Source organism: Coregonus lavaretus, assembly GCF_964263955.1.
Source record: "Coregonus lavaretus genome assembly, chromosome: 32".
In the NCBI taxonomy this organism is placed as follows: Eukaryota; Metazoa; Chordata; class Actinopteri; order Salmoniformes; family Salmonidae; genus Coregonus; species Coregonus lavaretus.
In genome coordinates, this window is record NC_140019.1 from 38714574 (window position 1) to 38738507 (window position 23934).

Sequence of the window (23934 nt, forward strand, 5' to 3'; positions counted from 1 at the left end):
TCAGAGAAAGCTTCCTGTCAGTCTGTCCTGGAGGGTGTCTTTATCAGGCCCGTACACAGTTGATCATCTCTCAAACACACACACACACACTACACAAACACTACGCAAACACACACACACACACACCTACACACCTGTTTCTCCTAGCTGCTGGTTTTTGTCTGCGTACTGAAGTCTCTGTGTGAATAGTCCTGACTAACACCAGCTCATCTCCTCCTAAAGGGAGTTTCTCCTTTTCTATGAATTTCCTCTCTCTTCCTCAACACCAGTCTAACTGGCCTCTCTTCAGCACCCAAAATGAAGATGCTGGATGCTGCTATACAAGCATGGCTTCTTAACAATGCAGGGAGGGAAGGCTGGACTGTTAGTAAATGAAGACGTGGGACGATTCATATGGACCAAGCCATATACTACCAGTGTCTTACGGCCGTTATACTTTGGAGTCAGAAGACGAGCTTTTTCTGTTTTACATTTGTTGACTGGACTGACCGCATCATTAATGACGGTTGGGTGGTCTAGGGAGTGGAGTGAGATGTGGGGGTGGAGTGGGCATGGGGTGCGTCCCAAATCGTACCCTATTCCCTGTTGACCAGGACCCATAGTGTAGCCATGTTGACCAGGACCCATAGTGTAGCCATGTTGACCAGGACCCATAGTGTAGCCATGTTGACCAGGACCCATAGTGTAGCCATGTTGACCAGGACCCATAGTGTAGCCATGGTGACCAGGACTCATAGTGTAGCCATGTTGACCAGGACCCATAGTGTAGCCATGTTGACCAGGACCCATAGTGTAGCCATGGTGACCAGGACTCATAGTGTAGCCATGTTGACCAGGACCCATAGTGTAGCCATGTTGACCAGGACCCATAGTGTAGCCATGTTGACCAGGACCCATAGTGTAGCCATGTTGACCAGGACCCATAGTGTAGCCATGGTGACCAGGACCCATAGTGTAGCCATGTTGACCAGGACCCATAGTGTAGCCATGGTGACCAGGACCCATAGTGTAGCCATGTTGACCAGGACCCATAGTGTAGCCATGTTGACCAGGACCCATAGTGTAGCCATGGTGACCAGGACCCATAGTGTAGCCATGTTGACCAGGACCCATAGTGTAGCCATGGTGACCAGGACCCATAGTGTAGCCATGTTGACCAGGACCCATAGTGTAGCCATGTTGACCAGGACTCATAGTGTAGCCATGTTGACCAGGACCCATAGTGTAGCCATGGTGACCAGGACTCATAGTGTAGCCATGGTGACCAGGACCCATAGTGTAGCCATGTTGACCAGGACTCATAGTGTAGCCATGGTGACCAGGACCCATAGTGTAGCCATGTTGACCAGGACCCATAGTGTAGCCATGGTGACCAGGACCCATAGTGTAGCCATGTTGACCAGGACTCATAGTGTAGCCATGGTGACCAGGACCCATAGTGTAGCCATGTTGACCAGGACCCATAGTGTAGCCATGGTGACCAGGACCCATAGTGTAGCCATGTTGACCAGGACCCATAGTGTAGCCATGTTGACCAGGACCCATAGTGTAGCCATGGTGACCAGGACCCATAGTGTAGCCATGTTGACCAGGACTCATAGTGTAGCCATGTTGACCAGGACTCATAGTGTAGCCATGTTGACCAGGACCCATAGTGTAGCCATGTTGACCAGGACTCATAGTGTAGCCATGTTGACCAGGACCCATAGTGTAGCCATGTTGACCAGGACCCATAGTGTAGCCATGTTGACCAGGACTCATAGTGTAGCCATGTTGACCAGGACCCATAGTGTAGCCATGTTGACCAGGACCCATAGTGTAGCCATGTTGACCAGGACCCATAGTGTAGCCATGTTGACCAGGACCCATAGTGTAGCCATGTTGACCAGGACCCATAGTGTAGCCATGTTGACCAGGACCCATAGTGTAGCCATGTTGACCAGGACCCATAGTGTAGCCATGGTGACCAGGACCCATAGTGTAGCCATGTTGACCAGGACCCATAGTGTAGCCATGGTCAGTGTTAAATGTAAATGTAGTAACTCTTCATAGTGTGTTTTATCCCTGTCGATATAGACTGATGTCTGGGAGAGTAACTTAATTATATGCACCACACACACACACACACTCATTTACTGTATTATATCTATGTGTCGGTAATAGAGCAATATGCTTTGGTGAGAGAGAGACGCACAGAGAGAGAGAGACGCACAGAGAGAGAGAGACGCACACAGAGAGAGAGACGCACTCAGAGAGAGAGACGCACTCAGAGAGAGAGACGCACACAGAGAGAGAGAGACGCACAGAGAGGGAGAGACGCACAGAGAGAGAGAGACGCACAGAGAGAGAGACGCACTCAGAGAGAGAGACGCACAGAGAGAGAGAGACGCACTCAGAGAGAGAGACGCACTCAGAGAGAGAGAGACGCACTCAGAGAGAGAGAGACGCACTCAGAGAGAGAGAGACGCACTCAGAGAGAGAGACGCGCACAGAGAGAGAGAGACGCGCACAGAGAGAGAGAGACGCGCACAGAGAGAGAGAGACGCGCACAGAGAGAGAGAGACGCGCACAGAGAGAGAGAGACGCGCACAGAGAGAGAGAGACGCACAGAGAGAGAGACGCACAGAGAGAGAGACGCACTCAGAGAGAGAGACGCACAGAGAGAGAGACGCACTCAGAGAGAGAGACGCACTCAGAGAGAGAGACGCACTCAGAGAGAGAGACGAACACAGAGAGAGAGACGCACAGAGAGAGAGAGACGCACTCAGAGAGAGCGATGCACAGAGAGAGACGCACAGAGAGACGCACACAGAGAGAGACGCACACAGAGAGAGACGCACAGAGAGAGACGCACAGAGAGAGAGAGACGCACAGAGAGAGAGAGACGCACAGAGAGAGAGACGCACAGAGAGAGAGACGCACAGAGAGAGAGACGCACAGAGAGAGAGACTCACAGAGAGAGAGACGCACAGAGAGAGAGACGCGCAGAGAGAGAGAGACGCGCACAGAGAGAGAGACGCGCACAGAGAGAGAGACGCGCACAGAGAGAGACACACACAGAGAGAGACACACACAGAGAGAGAGACACACTCAGAGAGAGAGACGCACAGAGAGAGAGACGCACTCAGAGAGAGAGACGCACTCAGAGAGAGAGACGCACACAGAGAGAGAGAGACGCACACAGAGAGAGAGACGCACACAGAGAGAGAGACGCACACAGAGAGAGAGACGCACACAGAGAGAGACGCACTCAGAGAGAGAGACGCACAGAGAGAGAGAGACGCACTCAGAGAGAGCGACGCACAGAGAGACGCACACAGAGAGAGACACACAGAGAGAGAGACGCACAGAGAGAGAGACGCACAGAGAGAGAGAGACGCACAGAGAGAGAGACGCACAGAGAGAGAGACGCACAGAGAGAGAGACGCACAGAGAGAGAGACGCACAGAGAGAGAGAGACGCACAGAGAGAGAGAGACGCACAGAGAGAGAGAGACGCACAGAGAGAGAGAGACGCACACAGAGAGAGAGACGCACACAGAGAGAGACGCACAGAGAGAGAGACGCACAGAGAGAGAGACGCACAGAGAGAGAGACGCACAGAGAGAGAGACGCACAGAGAGAGAGACGCACAGAGAGAGAGACGCACAGAGAGAGAGACGACAGAGAGAGAGACGCACAGAGAGAGACGCACAGAGAGAGAGACGCACAGAGAGAGAGAGACGCACAGAGAGAGAGAGACGCACAGAGAGAGAGACGCACAGAGAGAGAGACGCACAGAGAGAGAGACGCACAGAGAGAGAGACGCACAGAGAGAGAGACGCACAGAGAGAGAGACGCACAGAGAGAGAGACGCACAGAGAGAGAGAGACATACAGAGAGAGAGAGACGCACAGAGAGAGAGAGACGCACAGAGAGAGAGAGACGCACTCAGAGAGAGAGACGCACTCAGAGAGAGAGACGCACTCAGAGAGAGACGCACTCAGAGAGAGAGAGACGCACAGAGAGAGAGAGAGGCGCACAGAGAGAGAGAGAGGCGCACAGAGAGAGAGAGGCGCACAGAGAGAGAGAGACGCGCACAGAGAGAGAGACGCGCACAGAGAGAGAGAGACGCGCACAGAGAGAGAGAGAGAGAGACGCGCACAGAGAGAGACGCACTCAGAGAGAGAGAGACGAACACAGAGAGAGAGACGCACAGAGAGAGAGAGACGCACTCAGAGAGAGCGACGCACAGAGAGAGACGCACAGAGAGACGCACACAGAGAGAGAGACGCACACAGAGAGAGAGACGCACAGAGAGAGACGCACAGAGATTAATTAATCCATGCATTTGTTACTTCTAGGTTAGACTACTGCAATGCTCTATTTTCCGGCTACCCGGATAAAGCACTAAATAAACTTCAGTTAGTGCTAAATACGGCTGCTAGAATCCTGACTAGAACCAAGAAATTTGATCATATTACTCCAGTGCTAGCTTCCCTACACTGGCTTCCTGTTAAGGCAAGGGCTGATTTCAAGGTTTTACTGTTAACCTATAAAGCGTTACATGGGCTTGCTCCTACCTATCTTTCCGAGTTGGTCCTGCCGTACATACCAATACGTACGCTACGGTCACAAGACGCAGGCCTCCTAATTGTCCCTAGAATTTCTAAGCAAACAGCGGGAGGCAGGGCTTTCTCCTATAGATCTCCATTTTTATGGAACAGTCTGCCTACCCATGTGAGAGACGCAGACTCGGTCTCAACCTTTAAGTCTTTACTGAAGACTTATCTCTTCAGTAGGTCATATGATTGAGTGTAGTCTGGCCCAGGAGTGTGAAGGTGAACGGAAAGGCTGGAGCAACGAACAGCCCTTGCTGTCTCTGCCAGGCCGGTTCCCCTCTCCACTGGGGTTCTCTGCCTCTAACCCTGTTGCAGGGGCTGAGTCACTGGCTTGCTGGTGCTCTTTCATGCCGTCCCTGGGAGGGGTGCGTCACTTGAGTGGGTTGAGTTACTGACGTGATCTTCCTGTCTGGGTTGGCGCCCCCCCCCCTTGGTTTGTGCTGTGGTGGAGACCTCTGTGGGCTATACTCGGCCTTGTCTCAGGATTGTAAGTTGGTGGTTGGGGATATCCCTCTAGTGGTGCGGGGGCTGTGCTTTGGCGGAGTGGGTGGGGTTATATCCTTCCTGTTTGGCCCTGTCCGGGGGTTTCTTCGGATGGGGCCACAGTGTCTCCGGACCGCTCCTGTCTCAGCCTCCAGTATTTATGCTGCAGTAGTTTATGTGTCGGGGGGCTGGGGTTAGTTGGTTATACCTGGAGTACTTCTCCTGTCTTATCCAGTGTCCTGTGTGAAATTAAGTATGCTCTCTCTAATTCTCTCGTTCTCTCTTTCTCTCTGAGAACCTGAGCCCTAGGACCATACGTCAGGACTACCGGGCATGATGACACCTTGCTGTCCCCAGTCCGCCTGGCCTTGCTGCTATTCCAGTTTCAACTGTTCTGCCTGCGGCTACGAAACCCCTACCTGTCCCAGACCTGCTGTTTTCAACTCTTAATGATCGACTATGAAAAGCCAACTGAGAGACCTGAGCCCTAGGACCATACGTCGGGACTACCGGCCGTGGTGACTCCTTGCTGTCCCCAGTCCGCCTGGCCTTGCTGCTATTCCAGTTTAAACTGTTCTGCCTGCGGTTATGGAACCCCTACCTGTCCCAGACCTGCTGTTTTCAACTCTTAATGATCGGCTATGAAAAGCCAACTGAGATTTATTCCTGATTATTATTTGACCATGCTTGTCACTTATGAACATTTTTGAACATCTTGGCATGGTTCTGTTATAATCTCCACCCGGCACAGCCAGAAGAGGACTGGCCACCCCTCATAGCCTGGTTCCTCTCTAGGTTTCTTCCTAGGTTTTGCCTTTCTAGGGAGTTTTTCCTAGCCACCGTGCTTCTACACCTGCATTACTAGCTGTTTGGGGTTTTAGGCTGGGTTTCTGTACAGCACTTCGAGATATTAGCTGATGTAAGAAGGGCTATATAAAATAAAATTGATTGATTGATTGAGAGAGAGACGCACAGAGAGAGACGCACAGAGAGAGAGACGCACAGAGAGAGAGACGCACAGAGAGAGAGACGCACAGAGAGAGAGACGCACAGAGAGAGAGACGCACAGAGAGAGAGACGCACAGAGAGAGAGACGCACAGAGAGAGAGACGCACAGAGAGAGACGCACAGAGAGAGACGCACAGAGAGAGAGACGCACAGAGAGAGAGACGCACACAGAGAGACGCACACAGAGAGAGAGATGCACACAGAGAGAGAGACGCACACAGAGAGAGAGACGCACAGAGAGAGAGACGCACAGAGAGAGAGACGCACAGAGAGAGAGACGCACAGAGAGAGAGACGCACAGAGAGAGAGACGCACAGAGAGAGAGACGCACACAGAGAGACGCACACAGAGAGACGCACACAGAGAGAGACGCACAGAGAGAGAGACGCACAGAGAGAGAGACGCACTCAGAGAGAGAGACGCACTCAGAGAGAGAGACGCACTCAGAGAGAGACGCACTCAGAGAGAGAGAGAGACGCACACAGAGAGAGAGAGAGGCGCACAGAGAGAGAGAGAGGCGCACAGAGAGAGAGGCGCACAGAGAGAGAGACGCGCGCAGAGAGAGAGAGACGCGCGCAGAGAGAGAGACGCGCACAGAGAGAGAGAGACGCGCACACAGAGAGAGAGAGACGCGCACACAGAGAGAGAGAGACGCGCACACAGAGAGAGAGAGACGCGCACACAGAGAGAGAGAGACGCGCACACAGAGAGAGAGACGCGCACACAGAGAGAGAGAGACGCGCACACAGAGAGAGAGAGACGCGCACACAGAGAGAGAGAGACGCGCACACAGAGAGAGAGAGACGCGCACACAGAGAGAGAGAGACGCGCACACAGAGAGAGAGAGACGTGCACACAGAGAGAGAGACGCACACAGAGAGAGACACACAGAAATACTCACACACTCAGGCACTCTATCTGTGAGATCTGAGGATGGGGAGGGCATCCATTTCCTCTGTTGACAGGCAGTGGCTGAAACACACCAAACCAGAACAGGAAAATATAGCCTTTTCTATTCCACTACAGCCCCAGTCCTCACCACCCCCCCCCAGTCCCCCCCCCCCAGGCCTCACCACCCCCCCCAGGCCTCACCACCCCCCCCCCCAGGCCTGTCCACCCCCACCAGGCCTGTCCACCCACCACCAGGCTCGCAATACAGTGTATCTCACACACACACCGTGCTGCAGCACATTAAAATTCTGCTGTGTCAGTAACTTAAATAAGGAGGAATTGGCATTTCCTGTGTGTGTCGTGAAAGGTCACGGAAGGCTGGCTGTGGTTGGGCTCTCTCTCTCTCACTCACACACACACACACACACACACACACGTTCCTGCCCAGCTTTATTAGACCTTAGTAGACGTTGGGACATTTTACATGCCAGGCTGTGAAATACATCCATCCATCCATCCATCCATCATCCATCCATCCATCCTTTTCATTCCACTGCTTTTTATGCTCTTTCTCTTATTCTCTTTTTTATCTCTTGCTACATCTCTCTCCTCTGGTGTCCAGACTGCCTGTATGCCTATGTCCTAGTCTAACCCCATCTCTCTCTCTCTATCTCTGTCTCTCTGTCTGTCTCTCTGTCTGTGTGTCTCTCTGTCTCTCTCTCTCTCTATCTCTGTCTCTCTGTCTGTCTCTCTGTCTGTCTCTCTGTCTGTCTCTCTGTCTGTGTGTCTCTCTGTCTCTCTCTCTCTCTCTGTCTCTCTCTCTGTCGCTCTCTCTGTCTCTCTCTCTGTCTCTCTCTCTGTCTGTCTCTCTTTCTCTCTCTCTCTGTCTCTCTGTCTGTCTCTCTGTCTCCCTCTCTCTCTGTCTCTCTCTCTCTCTGTGTGTCTCTCTCTATCTCTGTGTCTCTCTGTCTCTGTCTCTCTCTCTCTGTCTCTCTCTCTGTCGCTCTCTGTCTCTCTCTCTGTCGCTCTCTGTCTCTCTCTCTCTGTCTCTGTCTCTGTCTCTGTCTCTGTCTCTCTCTCTGTCTCTCTGTTTCTCCCGTCCTCCTCTTTCTGTTCTATCTCTCTCCTCTAGTGTCCAGACTCGTTCTGTATGTCCTAGTCTAACCCCATCTCTCTCTGTCTCTCTCTCCAGTGTCCAGACTCGGCCTGTAAGCAGGACCTGTTGGCCTACCTACAGCGTATAGCCCTGTACTGCCACCAGCTCAACATCTGTAGTAAGGTCAAAGCAGAGGTCCAGAACCTGGGAGGAGAGCTCGTGGTCTCAGGGGTAAGAACTGATGCACTTTGTTACTAACACTGTACATGCTGTGTGTAGTCTAGTGGTTATAGCTGGGGTAAGTCTCTAAGTGCTTTGCACTTCTGGATTGTACAATATTTGCACACAGTTATTTTTTTTAATTCTTCAAGCTCTGTTAAGTTGGTTGTTGAACATTGCTGATCATTGTTGACAGCCATTTTCAAGTCTTGCCATAGATTTTCAAGCCAATTTAAGTCAAAACTGTAACTAGGCCACTAAGGAACATTCACTGTCTTCTTGGTAAGCAACTCCAGTGTATATTCGGCCTTGTGTTTTAGGTTATTGTCCTGCTGAAAGGAGAATTTGTCTACCAGTGTCTGTTGGAAAGCAGACTGAACCAGGTTTTCCTCTAGGATTTTTCCGCTGCTTAGCTCTATTCCGTTTTTTAAAATCCTAAAATAAACTCCCTTGCTGATGAGAAGCATACCCATAACATGATACATCCACTTCCATGCTTGAAAATATGAGGAGTTGTACTCAGGGATGTGTTGTTTGCCCCAAACTTAACACTTTGTATTCAGGAAAATGAAGTTAATTTCTTTGCCACATTTTTTGCAGTTTTACTTTAGTGCGTTATTGCAAACAGGATTCATGTTTTGGAATACTTTTATTTTGTACAGGCTTCCTTCTTTTCACTCTGTCATTTAGGTTAGTATTGTGGAGTAACTACAATGTTGTTGATCCATCCTCAGTTTTCTACTATCACAGCCAATTGAACTCTGTAACTGTTTTAAAGTCACCATTGGCCTCATGGTGAAATCCCTGAGTGGTTTCCTTCTTCTCCGGCAACTGAGTTAGGAAGGACGCCTTTATCTTTGTAGTGACTGGGTGTCTTATATGGGCAGATATCTTAAATTCTTGTTAATCTAACTGCAGTGTCCAATTTACAGTAGCTATTACAGCAAGAAAAAAATACCATGCTATTGTTTGAGGAGAGTGCACAACAACAAAAAACTTTAGTCAATTAAACTGGTTTGATACGTTCACCTCTGAAGGTAAATAATGTACTTACATTCAGTAATCTTCCTCTGATTTGTCACCCTAAGGGTCCCAGAGATAAAATGTAGTGAAGTTTTGTTTGAAAAATATATATTTTTTTAATTCAAATGTAGGAACCTGGTTGTACAGTATGACCTCTGACCTCTGCCTCCACACCCACCCCGCTCGGCCATCTAGATGTGTGACTATTAGTGTATTTTTCTGTAGGGAAGCTAATGATCCATCATTTATGACATTCCTGGGAGTGTGCAAACTTAAATGTTGTATTACCATAGCATTTTTCTATGTTCTCTATAGTGATGTACTTGAAAACCAATTCGGCACATTTGGGAAAACTCCTGGCCTGCTGTGTAGCCTAGCTTTACACTGTGTTACTAAACACTGTACATGCTGTGGCCTGCTTCTAAAGCCGCTGACCCCGGTACACATATATCAGTCGGTTCAAATCCCACCCAGGGCTGTTCTGACTCACACCTGTAGTAGAAAACTGTGTGAGAATTACACTAAATGATAATAGTAAGAACTGGCTACCACTTGATCTGCCTTGTTAGGGTGGGAAATTGGTAAAACTTTGATGTGCCTTGTTAGCCTGGGAAATAGCTTACAGTTTGATGTGCCTTGTTAGCCTGGGAAATGGGTAACACTTTGATCTGTCTTGTTAGCCTGGGAAATGGGTAACACTTTGATCTGCCTTGTTAGCCTGGGAAATGGGTAACACTTTGATGTGCCTTGTTAGCCTGGGAAATGGGTAACACTTTGATCTGTCTTGTTAGCCTGGGAAATGGTTAACACTTTGATCTGCCTTGTTAGCTTGGGAAATGGGTAACACTTTGATCTGTCTTGTTAGCCTGGGAAATGGTTAACACATTGATCTGCCTTGTTAGGGTGGGAAATTGGTAAAACTTTGATCTGCCTTGTTAACTGTAAATTAAGTGTAAATCGATATGGTAATTACAAAAATAGTTTAAACATGAACAACGTGGTATAATTATCAACATGTCAGATGACCTACCATGTAAATGTGCTCCAATAGTAAAAACATTCTGCTACCTCAAAGTAACCTAGGGTGGAGTCTCAAATGCCGCCATATTTCGTATATAGTGCACTTCTTTTGACCAGAGCCCATACTACCCTGGTCAAAAGTAGTGCACTACGTAGAGCATAGGGTGCCATTTGGGTCGGCACTCTAAAGTAGACGGAAGACTGACCTTTTGAAACTAAACTTTGAATAATGGGGGCGGCAGGTAGCTTAGTGGGTAAGAGCGTTGTGCCAGTAACCGAAAGGTCGCTGGTTCTAATCCCCGAGCCGACTAGGTGAAAAATCTGTCGATGTGCCCTTGAGCAAGGCACTTATCCCTAATTGCTCCTGTAAGTCGCTCTGGATGAGAGCGTCTGCTAAATGACTAAAAATAAATAAATAGTAACTAGGCTAATATTTTCACCTAGATTTCCTTCCTTGAGATGAGAAAAGTTTTATCCAAACAAGACTGAAAAGGTAATTTACCCTTAATGAGTCATATTATAAAATAAACGTTTCATCCTCCTTTCTCCTCCTTTCACTTTAAAATTGCTCCATTGAATTCATCCACCGGTTCCTTTTCTCAATTTCAAAGCAAAACTGTAATTTATTCTTTCCCAGCCTCATTGAGTAGCTGAATTTAAACTTAATAACCCAAGAAATAGCTTCCCATTAGCTAATGATTCATTCCCTTGTGTTGTGTAATTTACAGCCGGTGTTTGATACAGATAATAACAGAATGAATAAAGAAATAAAATGAGAGAAATAATAACAGCTTTATAAAAGTATTTGTTTGCATACCAAATGACACCCTATTTCTTATTCAGTGCACTACGTTTGACCAGGGCGCATAGGGTCTCTGGTTAAAAGTAGTGCACTATAGGGAACAGGGTGCCATTTGGGACGCCGACTTTATATAAAGGCTTCCCTTCCCTGCTTCCTTTCATGTTCTCTCCTAAAGAGACTAGTGTCTCAAAATGTCTTCCCCTCTCTGTTGCTTAGTCACTGGCTTAAACGGATACTTCGGGATCTTGCCCATTTTGTATCTGCATCCAGTATGAAGGAAGTTAAGAGGTAGTTTTGCGAGCCAACGCTAACTAGCATTAACACAATGACTGGAAGTCTACTAGCATGCTAGCAGTTACCATAGACTTCCAGTCATTGTGCTAATGCTAGTTTGCTAGTGGAGTTAATCTGACTCTGGGGAAGTAGATAAAGGGCTTCATTGCCAAATCCTTTAAATGTATGCACTCACTAACTGGAAGTCTCTCTGGATAAGAGCGTCTGCTAAATGACTAAAATGTAAAATAACATCCTGCCAGAAGATATTAACTTTTTAGGAAGAGCCTTAAACCTGCTCTTCCATCCGCCATACCAGCATCTTGTTTCAACTCAGTGGTTTTCTGCTTCCTTCAAGTGGAGGAAAATTAGTTTGCTCTCCCTCCCTCCCTCCCTCCCTCCCTCCCTCCTCATCCTCCTCCTGTCCTTTAGACCTGAAACACAATGGTCGTGTGAGTCCCAAATGGCACCCTATTCCCTATGTAGTGCACTACTTTTGACCAGAGACAACATAGGGAATAGGCTACCATTTCAGACACTCCCAGTTTATTCCAACAATAGCCGTTTCTACCCAGGGCTGTGTCTCAAATGGTACTATTAACTTTATAATCATTACTTTTGACCAGGTGAAAGCTATGATCCCTTATTGATGTCACTTGTTAAATCCACTTCAATCAGTGTAGATGAAGGGGAGGAGACCGGTTAAAATAAGGATTTTTAAGCATTGAGCCATGGAATATGTATTTGTGCTATTGTGGGTGAATGGGCAAGACCAAAGATTTAAGTGCCTTTTGAACGGGGTATGGTAGTAGGTGCCAGGCGCACCGGTTTGTGTCAAGAACTGCAACGCTGCTGGGTTTTTCATGCTCAACAGTTTTCCCGCGTGTATCAAGAATGGCCCACCACCAAAAGGACATCCAGCCGACTTGACACAACTGTGGGAAGCGTTGGCGTCAACATGGGGCCAGCATCCATGTGGAACGCTTTCAACACCTTGTAGAGTCCATTCCCCGACGAACTGAGGCTGTTCTGAGGGCAGCCCTGGTCCTGGTCCTGCTCCAGAACAACGCCTCTGTCCTTCAGTGGAACAGCTACACCTGGGACCTCATACAGGGGCCCTCACAGTTTCATACTTGTTTTCTGACAGAAAAGTTATGTTACCGAAATCCCTAATTTGTTTAGGAAAAACATTCCCTATTCCCTCGACCCTTGCTCTCTTTACGTGAAACATGTAAGCATCGCATGCATGTGACCCAATAGGTCCTGGCTTATCATAATCACATCAATACACTGGTTATAATAAACTCAGAACACAGTAACACTTGACAGCAAAATGGATGCGGAGGACTTGAAAAGAAGCTCAAAACGGGCGAATGTTTACTGGTTGCTCAGGAGGGAAAGTCAGATCTGTGGAAGACATTTTGATTTAGTTGTGGAAACTACTGGACATTTAATAAACAGGAGGGTTTACTGTAGGAGCAAGCGTTGCATGAGTATTATGTGTGCCAAACAGTTGCTGTGATATTACAATATTATTTTTTCTGACCATTTGGAACAGTGTAAACAACACAAAATAAGTGCACCAGAGATATAAAGCCTTTATTACAGCAGATTAAAAACAGTTGCATGCGTTCGTGAATTGCGGTTTATTTATATGTTTAGGCTAATTATTCGAAGCTCCGTTTTTGTTATTTAATTTTAAAACAAATCATTGATTGCATTTCAAAGCGTGACTGTCTCGTATGCTGTGTGATGGCAAGAACAAATAAGTAATTGATTGATGCAGTAGCCTATATAAGTATTGAAATGTAGTCCTAAGTAAGTTCGAGGGTTAAGACTAAACAGGACGCGCTGTTAGGCCAACAGCTTGATGGTGTTATACAAGGCTACTATAGGAGATTTTGAAAAAAGAGGGTCTAGGAGCGAGAGCTGCGTGCGTATTATGACAAACAGGTGCTGTTAGATTACAATATAATTGTTCTGCCTGTTTGGAACAGTGTAAACAACACTAAATAAATGATAAGTAATTACCAGTCTGTTCTAAAGTAGAAAAAAAAAATTGTGAATCCTTTATTACAGCATATCAGAGATTAAAAACAGACAAATCTGTGAAATTGCTTAATCAGACATGTTGCCGTTGCATGAGGCTTGGTGCTCACGGAATCAGTAGGCTATTTAAACAGGCAACAGAAGCAGGATCTGTCTTAATTTCTGTAGATATATGGATTATTTATAAAGCCAGGCCCATTTAAGAGTTAGGCTATTGATTATAGACCTAATTAAGTTGGTTTCCTCTATCCTCAGTTTTCTTAGACAATTAGGCTAAAGGCAAGGGCAGTTTCCTCGTCTCTGCTGCCGCTGCCTCCGCCACATTGTTCTGAATCCCAATATGCTTATTAACGTTGGTATTATGCACATAGCAAAATAGGGAAAGGCGCCAATTCTACGGCGCACTGAAGATTGTTCCAGAACCGTGGACAGCGACCGTATCCAACGCGGGAGAAAGCTAATTTGTTATAAAATAATATTCGATTTATTAGTGTTGCACCATTTATTTTTACATAATATAACCATATACTAACTGTAAGTCGCTCTGGATAAGAGCGTCTGCTAAATGACTAAAATGTAAAATGTAAAATATACAATTTCAGTATCACCTGTCTTAACGTGATGGACTGACTAGTCCACTGAGACAGGCGCCAATTAGACAGGCGCCAATTAGACAGGCGCCATAAAAAAAAAGGTATAATCATTGCGACTGCTCGACTAAAGAAATCTGTCGACCAAACGACTAAATGGGGTCAGCCCTAAATATTATGTAGCAAAATGTGATGTTTTTATTATATGTTTTTTTTTTTTTTTTTTACATTGGATAAAAGTAGAGACTCGGCGCTAGAAAATGGTATATCATGCACTCCCGTTGAGGAACAATGAGAAAGTAATTCTGCTTTGAAAGCTGATGAACTTGTAACCCTACATTTGAGAAAATGGCCCTTGAATGTTTTGATACACCCTACTGGAGAGCTGTTATTTGTCTACATCCAATCAGCATCGTTCACACCCTCTTAAGCCTTAGCCCCACCCATCTCTTTAAGGATTCACATGTGAGGCCATGTGCTAAACAGAGTGAGGTAGTGTAGTAAACAACCAAAGATTTCAAGACTAAAAGTGGTGAAAGTAGTAGCAAACAGTAGTAGTACAAATACACTATCTAGTCCTTGGCCTACATCCTAATCTGACTTTGGTGCAGGTCATGTTGTTTTTCACAATACAATCAACGTTTATTTGTCACATGCACAGGATACAGAAGGTGTAAACGGTACAGTGAAATGGTGACTTGCATATTTGCATAGCAGCACTTTCAAAAATAGAAAGTGTCCAGATAAAAATATTTCATAAATATTTTATAATTATTAGATGATGCTTACCCAGACACACTTGTCTAAATTGATGGGTCATGTGAAAGAAATGCTATAACCACCCCCCAGCCACATCTAGCTAAGTGGATGGGTCACTATTGTCTAGACATGTTCATGAAATACAATAGATGGCCGTAATCACCCCCAGACACACCTGGCTAACTTGATGGGTCATGTAACAATCTGGCGAAGTGGAGTCTTTTGTTTAGCTAGCTAAACAATTAATCATAATCCCAACGCATAGCTACATTACAAACGGATTGTCATAGCTAGCCACCATACATGAATCTGCAGGTAGCTAAAGCTAACCAACTAGGTTCAATGTTCAGATAGCTAGCTAACATTAGGCTATAACTAGCAATGCAAATGGCTTTCTGATATACAAATAATATTACTACACATATCACACACATAACGTTAGCTAGCGAGCCAGCAAGCTAACGTTCGCTAGCTAGCTAACAGTACGTTTTAACTTGCAATGAAAATTACTTTCTTACAAAATTAGAAACGTATAATATCGGAAAATGTAGCTAGACTCTTACCCGTATACACGGAGGAACGCTTCACTGCAGAGTGGAACCCTTTTTACTCCGTTTTGTTTGTAGTTACAGCTTCTTCGGCCCACGTTGTGTCAAGTCACTCCGGTTCACGCTGACTGTAGTAGTAGTCATCACGCTGACCGTAGTAGTAGTCATCACGCTGACTGTAGTAGTCATCACGCTGACTGTAGTGGTAGTCATCATGCTGACTGTAGTAGTACTCACCACGCTGACTGTAGTAGTAGTCATCACGCTGACTGTAGTAGTAGTCACCACGCTGACTGTAGTAGTAGTCATCACGCTGACTGTAGTAGTAGTCATCACGCTGACTGTAGTAGTAGTCATCACGCTGACTGTAGTAGTAGTCATCACGCTGACTGTAGTAGTAGTCATCACGCTGACTGTAGTGGTAGTCATCACGCTGACCGTAGTAGTAGTCATCACGCTGACCGTAGTAGTAGTCATCACGTTGACCGTAGTAGTAGTCATCACGCTGACTGTAGTAGTAGTCATCACGCTGACTGTAGTAGTAGTCATCACGCTGACTGTAGTAGTAGTCATCACACTGACTGTAGTGGTAGTCATCACGCTGACTGTAGTAGTAGTCATCACGCTGACCGTAGTAGTAGTCATCACGCTGACCGTAGTAGTAGTCATCACGCTGACTGTAGTAGTAGTCATCACGCTGACTGTAGTAGTAGTCATCACGCTGACTGTAGTAGTAGTCATCACGCTGACTGTAGTGGTAGTCATCACGCTGACTGTAGTGGTAGTCATCACGCTGACTGTAGTGGTAGTCATCACGCTGACCGTAGTAGTAGTAGTCATCACGCTGACTGTAGTAGTAGTCCATCACAATTCAGAGCAGACATTTTGTTGAGAGCAGTCCAACGTTATATCTTTTTTTAAAAAGCCACGGTAGCAAGGATTATCTACACATAATGAGCAGCTCATGTTATAGACAGAAGCATGCTACCTGGCAGACCAATCCGAACTCATCTCTCAGCATGTCCAGCCCATCCATTATCTCAGCCAATCATGGCTAGCGGGAAGGTTCCTGTCTTTTTCCGTGGCTAAACCGACTAGGCTCATAATTAGCAATTGTATTCATATTTACAGATGGAATACACATTTGTTATTAAGGCACATTAAAGTTCACATGTTGCAGAAGTAATTTTTTGCCAAAAAAACACATTTTGATAAATTATATATAAAAAAATAAAAATAATAATAAATAATTCTAATGCCTCTCCTGTGACGTGCAACATACGCCTGGTTTCTTGAAACGGGTCACATATAGTGCAACTCCTTTTGACCAGGGTCTATAGGACACTACTGTATACAGGGGATAGGGAGCCATTTGAGACGCATCCTAAGGTTGTTCACTACTTTACATGTTATTCAGTATACCCTGTACACCACATGGTTAATCTGCTGGATGTTATTCAGCATACCCTGTACACCACATGGTTAATCTGCTGGATGTTATTCAGCATACCCTGTACACCACATGGTTAATCTGCTGGATGTTATTCAGCATACCCTGTACACCACATGGTTAATCTGCTGGATGTTATTCAGCATACCCTGTACACCACATGGTTAATCTGCAGGATGTTATTCAGTATACCCTGTACACCACATGGTTAATCTGCTGGATGTTATTCAGTATACCCTGTACACCACATGGTTAATCTGCTGGATGTTATTCAGTATACCCTGAACACCACATGGTTAATCTGCTGGATGTTATTCAGCATACCCTGTACACCACATGGTTAATCTGCTGGATGTTATTCAGTATACCCTGTACACCACATGGTTAATCTGCTGGATGTTATTCAGTATACCCTGAACACCACATGGTTAATCTGCTGGATGTTATTCAGTATACCCTGAACACCACATGGTTAATCTGCTGGATGTTATTCAGTATACCCTGTACACCACATGGTTAATCTGCTGGATGTTATTCAGTATACCCTGTACACCACATGGTTAATCTGCTGGATGTTATTCAGTATACCCTGTACACCACATGGTTAGTCTGCTGGATGTTATTCAGTATACCCTGTACACCACATGGTTAATCTGCGGGATGTTATTCAGTATACCCTGTACACCACATGGTTAATCTGCTGGATGTTATTCAGTATACCCTGTACACCACATGGTTAATCTGCTGGATGTTATTCAGTATACCCTGTACACCACATGGTTAGTCTGCTGGATGTTATTCAGTATACCCTGTACACCACATGGTTAATCTGCAGGATGTTATTCAGTATACCCTGTACACCACATGGTTAATCTGCTGGATGTTATTCAGCATACCCTGTACACCACATGGTTAATCTGCTGGATGTTATTCAGTATACCCTGAACACCACATGGTTAATCTGCTGGATGTTATTCAGCATACCCTGTACACCACATGGTTAATCTGCTGGATGTTATTCAGTATACCCTGTACACCACATGGTTAATCTGCTGGATGTTATTCAGTATACCCTGAACACCACATGGTTAATCTGCTGGATGTTATTCAGTATACCCTGAACACCACATGGTTAATCTGCTGGATGTTATTCAGCATACCCTGTACACCACATGGTTAATCTGCTGGATGTTATTCAGTATACCCTGAACACCACATGGTTAATCTGCTGGATGTTATTCAGCATACCCTGTACACCACATGGTTAATCTGCTGGATGTTATTCAGTATACCCTGTACACCACATGGTTAATCTGCTGGATGTTATTCAGTAGACCCTGTACACCACATGGTTAATCTGCTGGATGTTATTCAGTATACCCTGTACACCACATGGTTAATCTGCTGGATGTTATTCAGTATACCCTGTACACCACATGGTTAGTCTGCTGGATGTTATTCAGTATACCCTGTACACCACATGGTTAATCTGCGGGATGTTATTCAGTATACCCTGTACACCACATGGTTAATCTGCTGGATGTTATTCAGTATACCCTGTACACCACATGGTTAATCTGCTGGATGTTATTCAGTATACCCTGTACACCACATGGTTAGTCTGCTGGATGTTATTCAGTATACCCTGTACACCACATGGTTAATCTGCTGGATGTTATTCAGTATACCCTGTACACCACATGGTTAATCTGCTGGATGTTATTCAGTATACCCTGAACACCACATGGTTAGTCTGCTGGATGTTATTCAGTATACCCTGAACACCACATGGTTAGTCTGCTGGATGTTATTCAGTATACCCTGTACACCACATGGTTAATCTGCTGGATGTTATTCAGTATACCCTGTACACCACATGGTTAATCTGCTGGATGTTATTCAGTATACCCTGTACACCACATGGTTAATCTGCTGGATGTTATTCAGTATACCCTGTACACCACATGGTTAATCTGCTGGATGTTATTCAGTATACCCTGTACACCACATGGTTAATCTGCTGGATGTTATTCAGTATACCCTGTACACCACATGGTTAATCTGCTGGATGTTATTCAGTATACCCTGAACACCACATGGTTAATCTGCTGGATGTTATTCAGTATACCCTGTACACCACATGGTTAATCTGCTGGATGTTATTCAGTATACCCTGTACACCACATGGTTAATCTGCTGGATGTTATTCAGTATACCCTGTACACCACATGGTTAATCTGCTGGATGTTATTCAGTATACCCTGTACACCACATGGTTAATCTGCTGGATGTTATTCAGTATACCCTGTACACCACATGGTTAATCTGCTGGATGTTATTCAGTATACCCTGAACACCACATGGTTAATCTGCTGGATGTTATTCAGTATACCCTGTACACCACATGGTTAATCTGCAGGATGTTATTCAGTATACCCTGTACACCACATGGTTAATCTGCTGGATGTTATTCAGTATACCCTGTACACCACATGGTTAATCTGCTGGATGTTATTCAGTATACCCTGTACACCACATGGTTAATCTGCTGGATGTTATTCAGTATACCCTGAACACCACATGGTTAATCTGCTGGATGTTATTCAGCATACCCTGTACACCACATGGTTAATCTGCTGTATGTTATTCAGTATACCCTGAACACCACATGGTTAATCTGCTGGATGTTATTCAGTATACCCTGTACACCACATGGTTAGTCTGCTGGATGTTATTCAGTATACCCTGTACACCACATGGTTAATCTGCGGGATGTTATTCAGTATACCCTGTACACCACATGGTTAATCTGCTGGATGTTATTCAGTATACCCTGTACACCACATGGTTAATCTGCTGGATGTTATTCAGTATACCCTGTACACCACATGGTTAATCTGCTGGATGTTATTCAGTATACCCTGTACACCACATGGTTAGTCTGCTGGATGTTATTCAGTATACCCTGTACACCACATGGTTAATCTGCTGGATGTTATTCAGTATACCCTGTACACCACATGGTTAATCTGCTGGATGTTATTCAGTATACCCTGAACACCACATGGTTAGTCTGCTGGATGTTATTCAGTATACCCTGAACACCACATGGTTAGTCTGCTGGATGTTATTCAGTATACCCTGTACACCACATGGTTAATCTGCTGGATGTTATTCAGTATACCCTGTACACCACATGGTTAATCTGCTGGATGTTATTCAGTATACCCTGTACACCACATGGTTAATCTGCTGGATGTTATTCAGTATACCCTGTACACCACATGGTTAATCTGCTGGATGTTATTCAGTATACCCTGTACACCACATGGTTAATCTGCAGGATGTTATTCAGTATACCCTGTACACCACATGGTTAATCTGCAGGATGTTATTCAGTATACCCTGAACACCACATGGTTAATCTGCTGGATGTTATTCAGTATACCCTGTACACCACATGGTTAATCTGCAGGATGTTATTCAGTATACCCTGTACACCACATGGTTAATCTGCTGGATGTTATTCAGTATACCCTGTACACCACATGGTTAATCTGCTGGGTGTTATTCAGTATACCCTGTACACCACATGGTTAATCTGCAGGATGTTATTCAGTATACCCTGTACACCACATGGTTAATCTGCTGGATGTTATTCAGTATACCCTGTACACCACATGGTTAATCTGCTGGATGTTATTCAGTATACCCTGTACACCACATGGTTAATCTGCTGGATGTTATTCAGTATACCCTGTACACCACATGGTTAATCTGCTGGATGTTATTCAGTATACCCTGTACACCACATGGTCAATCTGCTGGATGTTATTCAGGATACCCTGTACACCACATGGTTAATCTGCTGGATGTTATTCAGTATACCCTGTACACCACATGGTCAATCTGCTGGATGTACAGCCAGTCACACTGCTGCTGCCTTGTCCTGCTCTGAAGCCTTTACCCCGAGGCTCCACCATGTTTCACTTTATTAACTAGACTTCTAGAGTTCAACTATTAACGTTCAAGTTCCCTCTCTCCCTTTTCCCTTCACAGGAGGTTTCCCAAGCATTCCTAGAGAGCCAGGTATTCCCAACCCCACCACAGATACAGTAACATTCAGGCTACAGCCCAAACTACACCCTATTCCCTACATAGTGCACTACTTTTGACCAGAGCCTATTTGACCTATGTGCCCTAGTCAAAAGTAGTGCACTATATATGGAATAGGAGGCCATTTGGGACGTAGCCAGAGACATTGGCCAAAGCCAGACACATAGGATCACATTAACTCAGTGACCCTCTGATCAGTGAGGGTGGTGGTGGGAAACATTACAGGTGGAAATACAGGTTGCCTCTAACTGCTGATCTGGGGTCAGATATTGTGTGCTCCCAAATGACACACTATTGCCTATATAGTGCACTACTTTGACCAGGGCCCCTTGGGGTCATTTGGGATGTATCTATATGGTTATACCGTATAATATCCTGGGAGGTACAGTTAGTTATCTGATCCTAGATCTGTGGTTAAGAGGACAACTTCTACCTCAAGCACTGGCTAACCTAGTCTCTTCTCTCTCTCTATCTCCTTCTCTTCCTCCCCCTACCTCTCTCCTCCCCTCCTCTCCCCCCTCCCCTCCTCCCCTCCTCTCCCCCCCCCCCCTCCTCTCCTCCCTCCCCCCCTCCTCTCCCCCTCTCTCCCCTCCTCTCCCCCTCTCTCCCCTCCTCTCCCCCTCCCTCCCCTCCTCTCCTCCCTCCCCCCCTCACTCTCTCCTCCCCTCCTCTCCCCCCTCCCTCCCTCCCCCCCTCCCTCTCTCCTCCCCTCCTCCCCCTCCCCCCCTCCTCTCCCCCTCCCTCCCCTCCTCCCTCCCCCCCTCCTCTCCCCCTCCCTCCCCTCCTCCCTCCCTCCCCTCCTCTCCCTCCTACCTCTCTCCTCCCCTCCCTCCCCTCCTCTCCCCCTCTCTCACCTCCTCTCCCCCCTCCCTCCCCTCCTCTCCCCCCTCCCTCCCCTCCTCTCCCCCTCTCCCCCCTCCCTCCCTCTCCCCCCTCCTCTCCCCCCTACCTCTCTCCTCCCCTCCTCTCCCCCCTACCTCTCTCCTCCCCTCCTCTCCCACCTCCCTCTCTCCTCCCCTCCTCTCCCTCCTCCCCTCCTTTCCCCCCCTCCCTCCTCTCCCTCCTCCCTTCTCCCTCCAGGTGGACAGTGCTATGTCTCTGATCCAGGCAGCTAAGAACCTGATGAACACGGTGGTGTCCACGGTCAAGGCTAGCTACGTGGCCTCCACTAAGTACCAGAAGTCCATGGCCATGCAGTCCCTGAACATGCCTGCTATCTCCTGGAAGATGAAAGCCCCAGAGAAGAAACCCCTGGTCAAGAGAGAGAAACAGGAAGATGGATCCAACAACAAGGTAACGGGAACCATGATGTTAAAGCTGAGATCCTCTACAGGGGGGACGGCTCCACTGGTTCACCCCCAGGTGTTATTGTTTTTGTTTTGTTTTTGAAAAGGAGGATTGGAGCATTCAGCATCTTGGTAAAAACAAGAGTATAAACTCTGCTGGTCTATTGCACATGCAATGACATCCGAGGGGGAAAAGTGTCCGTTGTTTGAAGTAACGTCTTTGTTGTAATATCGCAAACGGACGTGGCAGTTTCACCGCTAAGGATTCCCAGCATCACTTGTATAATCCCCTGCGTAGTTCCCTGTTGGTGTCCAGGACACAGGTTCAACATAGTCCTGGACTAAAAAGCTTTCAATCTCCATGGAGAATACCAGGACTTAATCTGTGTCCGGGAAACCAGCCCTATATGTTTCTTCTGTAAATTGCCAGTTTTTAAAAGTTTTTTTATGGCCTGTAAGGAGATTTAATGACCCGAGATACATTTCTGTGAAAACAGAATAATAAAAATGCTATCTTCTCTTCTCTTAGGTCAAGAGGTCATCCCAAAAGAAACACATCAACCCTGTTCAGGCTCTCAGCGAGTTCAAAGCCATGGATAGCATCTAGAGATGGAGCGGTCGAGTCAGGGTTAGGGTGGTGAGAGGAGGTAGGGGCTAGAGGGTTGGGATACCGATGGAGCTGGCTAGATCAACTCTGATGGAGCTAGCTAGATCAACTCTGATGGAGCTAGCTAGATCAGCTCTGATGGAGCTGGCTAGATCAACTCTGATGGAGCTGGCTAGATCAACTCTGATGTAGATGTTTGGAGCTTCTTTTTAGTCTCGTCAAAAATGACAGGGTGAGAAAAAAAAAAAAATCTGAATGAAATGGTTTGGAAAGCTCCTCCTCCTTTCCTTCCCTGGTCTAGTCCAGCCGTCTGGTTGGATGTGATGTTGCTATGGAAGGGAAGGTCCTGAACTCTCTCGCTCTCTTTCTCTACCAGTCACTTTTTTTCCATTCAAACGACTGTATTCTGATGGCTCTCCGTCTCTAGCCTGCCGTATGATGCCTTTTACTGGAAAACAAAGCGATTTAGAAAAAAGCAAAGGGCAATTCTATTACTGTTGTTGCTATTATATATTCCAATGTTTGTACGAGAGGGGAGGGAGGCTTTCATTGATACTGTAAGATCTAATTCTGACAACTAATCATTTTGACCCCTGACCCACTGCCCCTTAACCTGTGATGTGAGATGCCCTGGGTATTTTATATAATTACATTCTAACATATTTTCTAATTGTGTGGACGGTGGGAGGGTATTGGATGGTATCCCACTATGTGCCGTATAGAATATGGTGCAGCATTATATAATGTGCAGATCAGATGGGCCTATCCACTCTAAACCAGATCTACTGCCTTAATACTTAATACTGGAGCATTGGTTTTTAGCTTTGATTTTTAAAAAACAAGTTGATTTTTCATTCTCAATGTGTTCTGTGCTGTCTAATAAAAGTTTGATATTATAGTGTCGTAATACTTTACTATACACTGGGTGCTTACCAGCCCTGAATGCTGTGATTGGCTGAAAGTTGTGGTATATCAGACTGTATACCACGGGTATGACAAACCATTTATTTTTACTGTTATAATTATGTTGGTAACCAGCGTGTAATAGCAATAAGGCTTGTGGTATATGGCCAATATACCATGGCTAAGGGCTGTATCCAGGCACGACGCAACA

At 46.0% G+C, this 23934-nt stretch overlaps 1 protein-coding gene across 1 annotated transcript in view; it reads left to right on the forward strand.

Moving 5' to 3' along the window:
* Positions 1 to 23716, forward strand: part of LOC311107277 (catenin alpha-1-like) — a 208471-nt gene extending 184755 nt beyond the window's left edge. Inside the window, exons 16-18 of the mRNA XM_084149757.1 lie at positions 8175 to 8309; positions 22008 to 22220; positions 22743 to 23716. Of these exons, the coding sequence (XP_084005883.1) occupies positions 8175 to 8309; positions 22008 to 22220; positions 22743 to 22820 (426 nt within the window). The 3' untranslated portion in view covers positions 22821 to 23716. The remainder of the gene's footprint in view (positions 1 to 8174; positions 8310 to 22007; positions 22221 to 22742) is intronic.
* Positions 23717 to 23934: the final 218 nt, after the last annotated feature.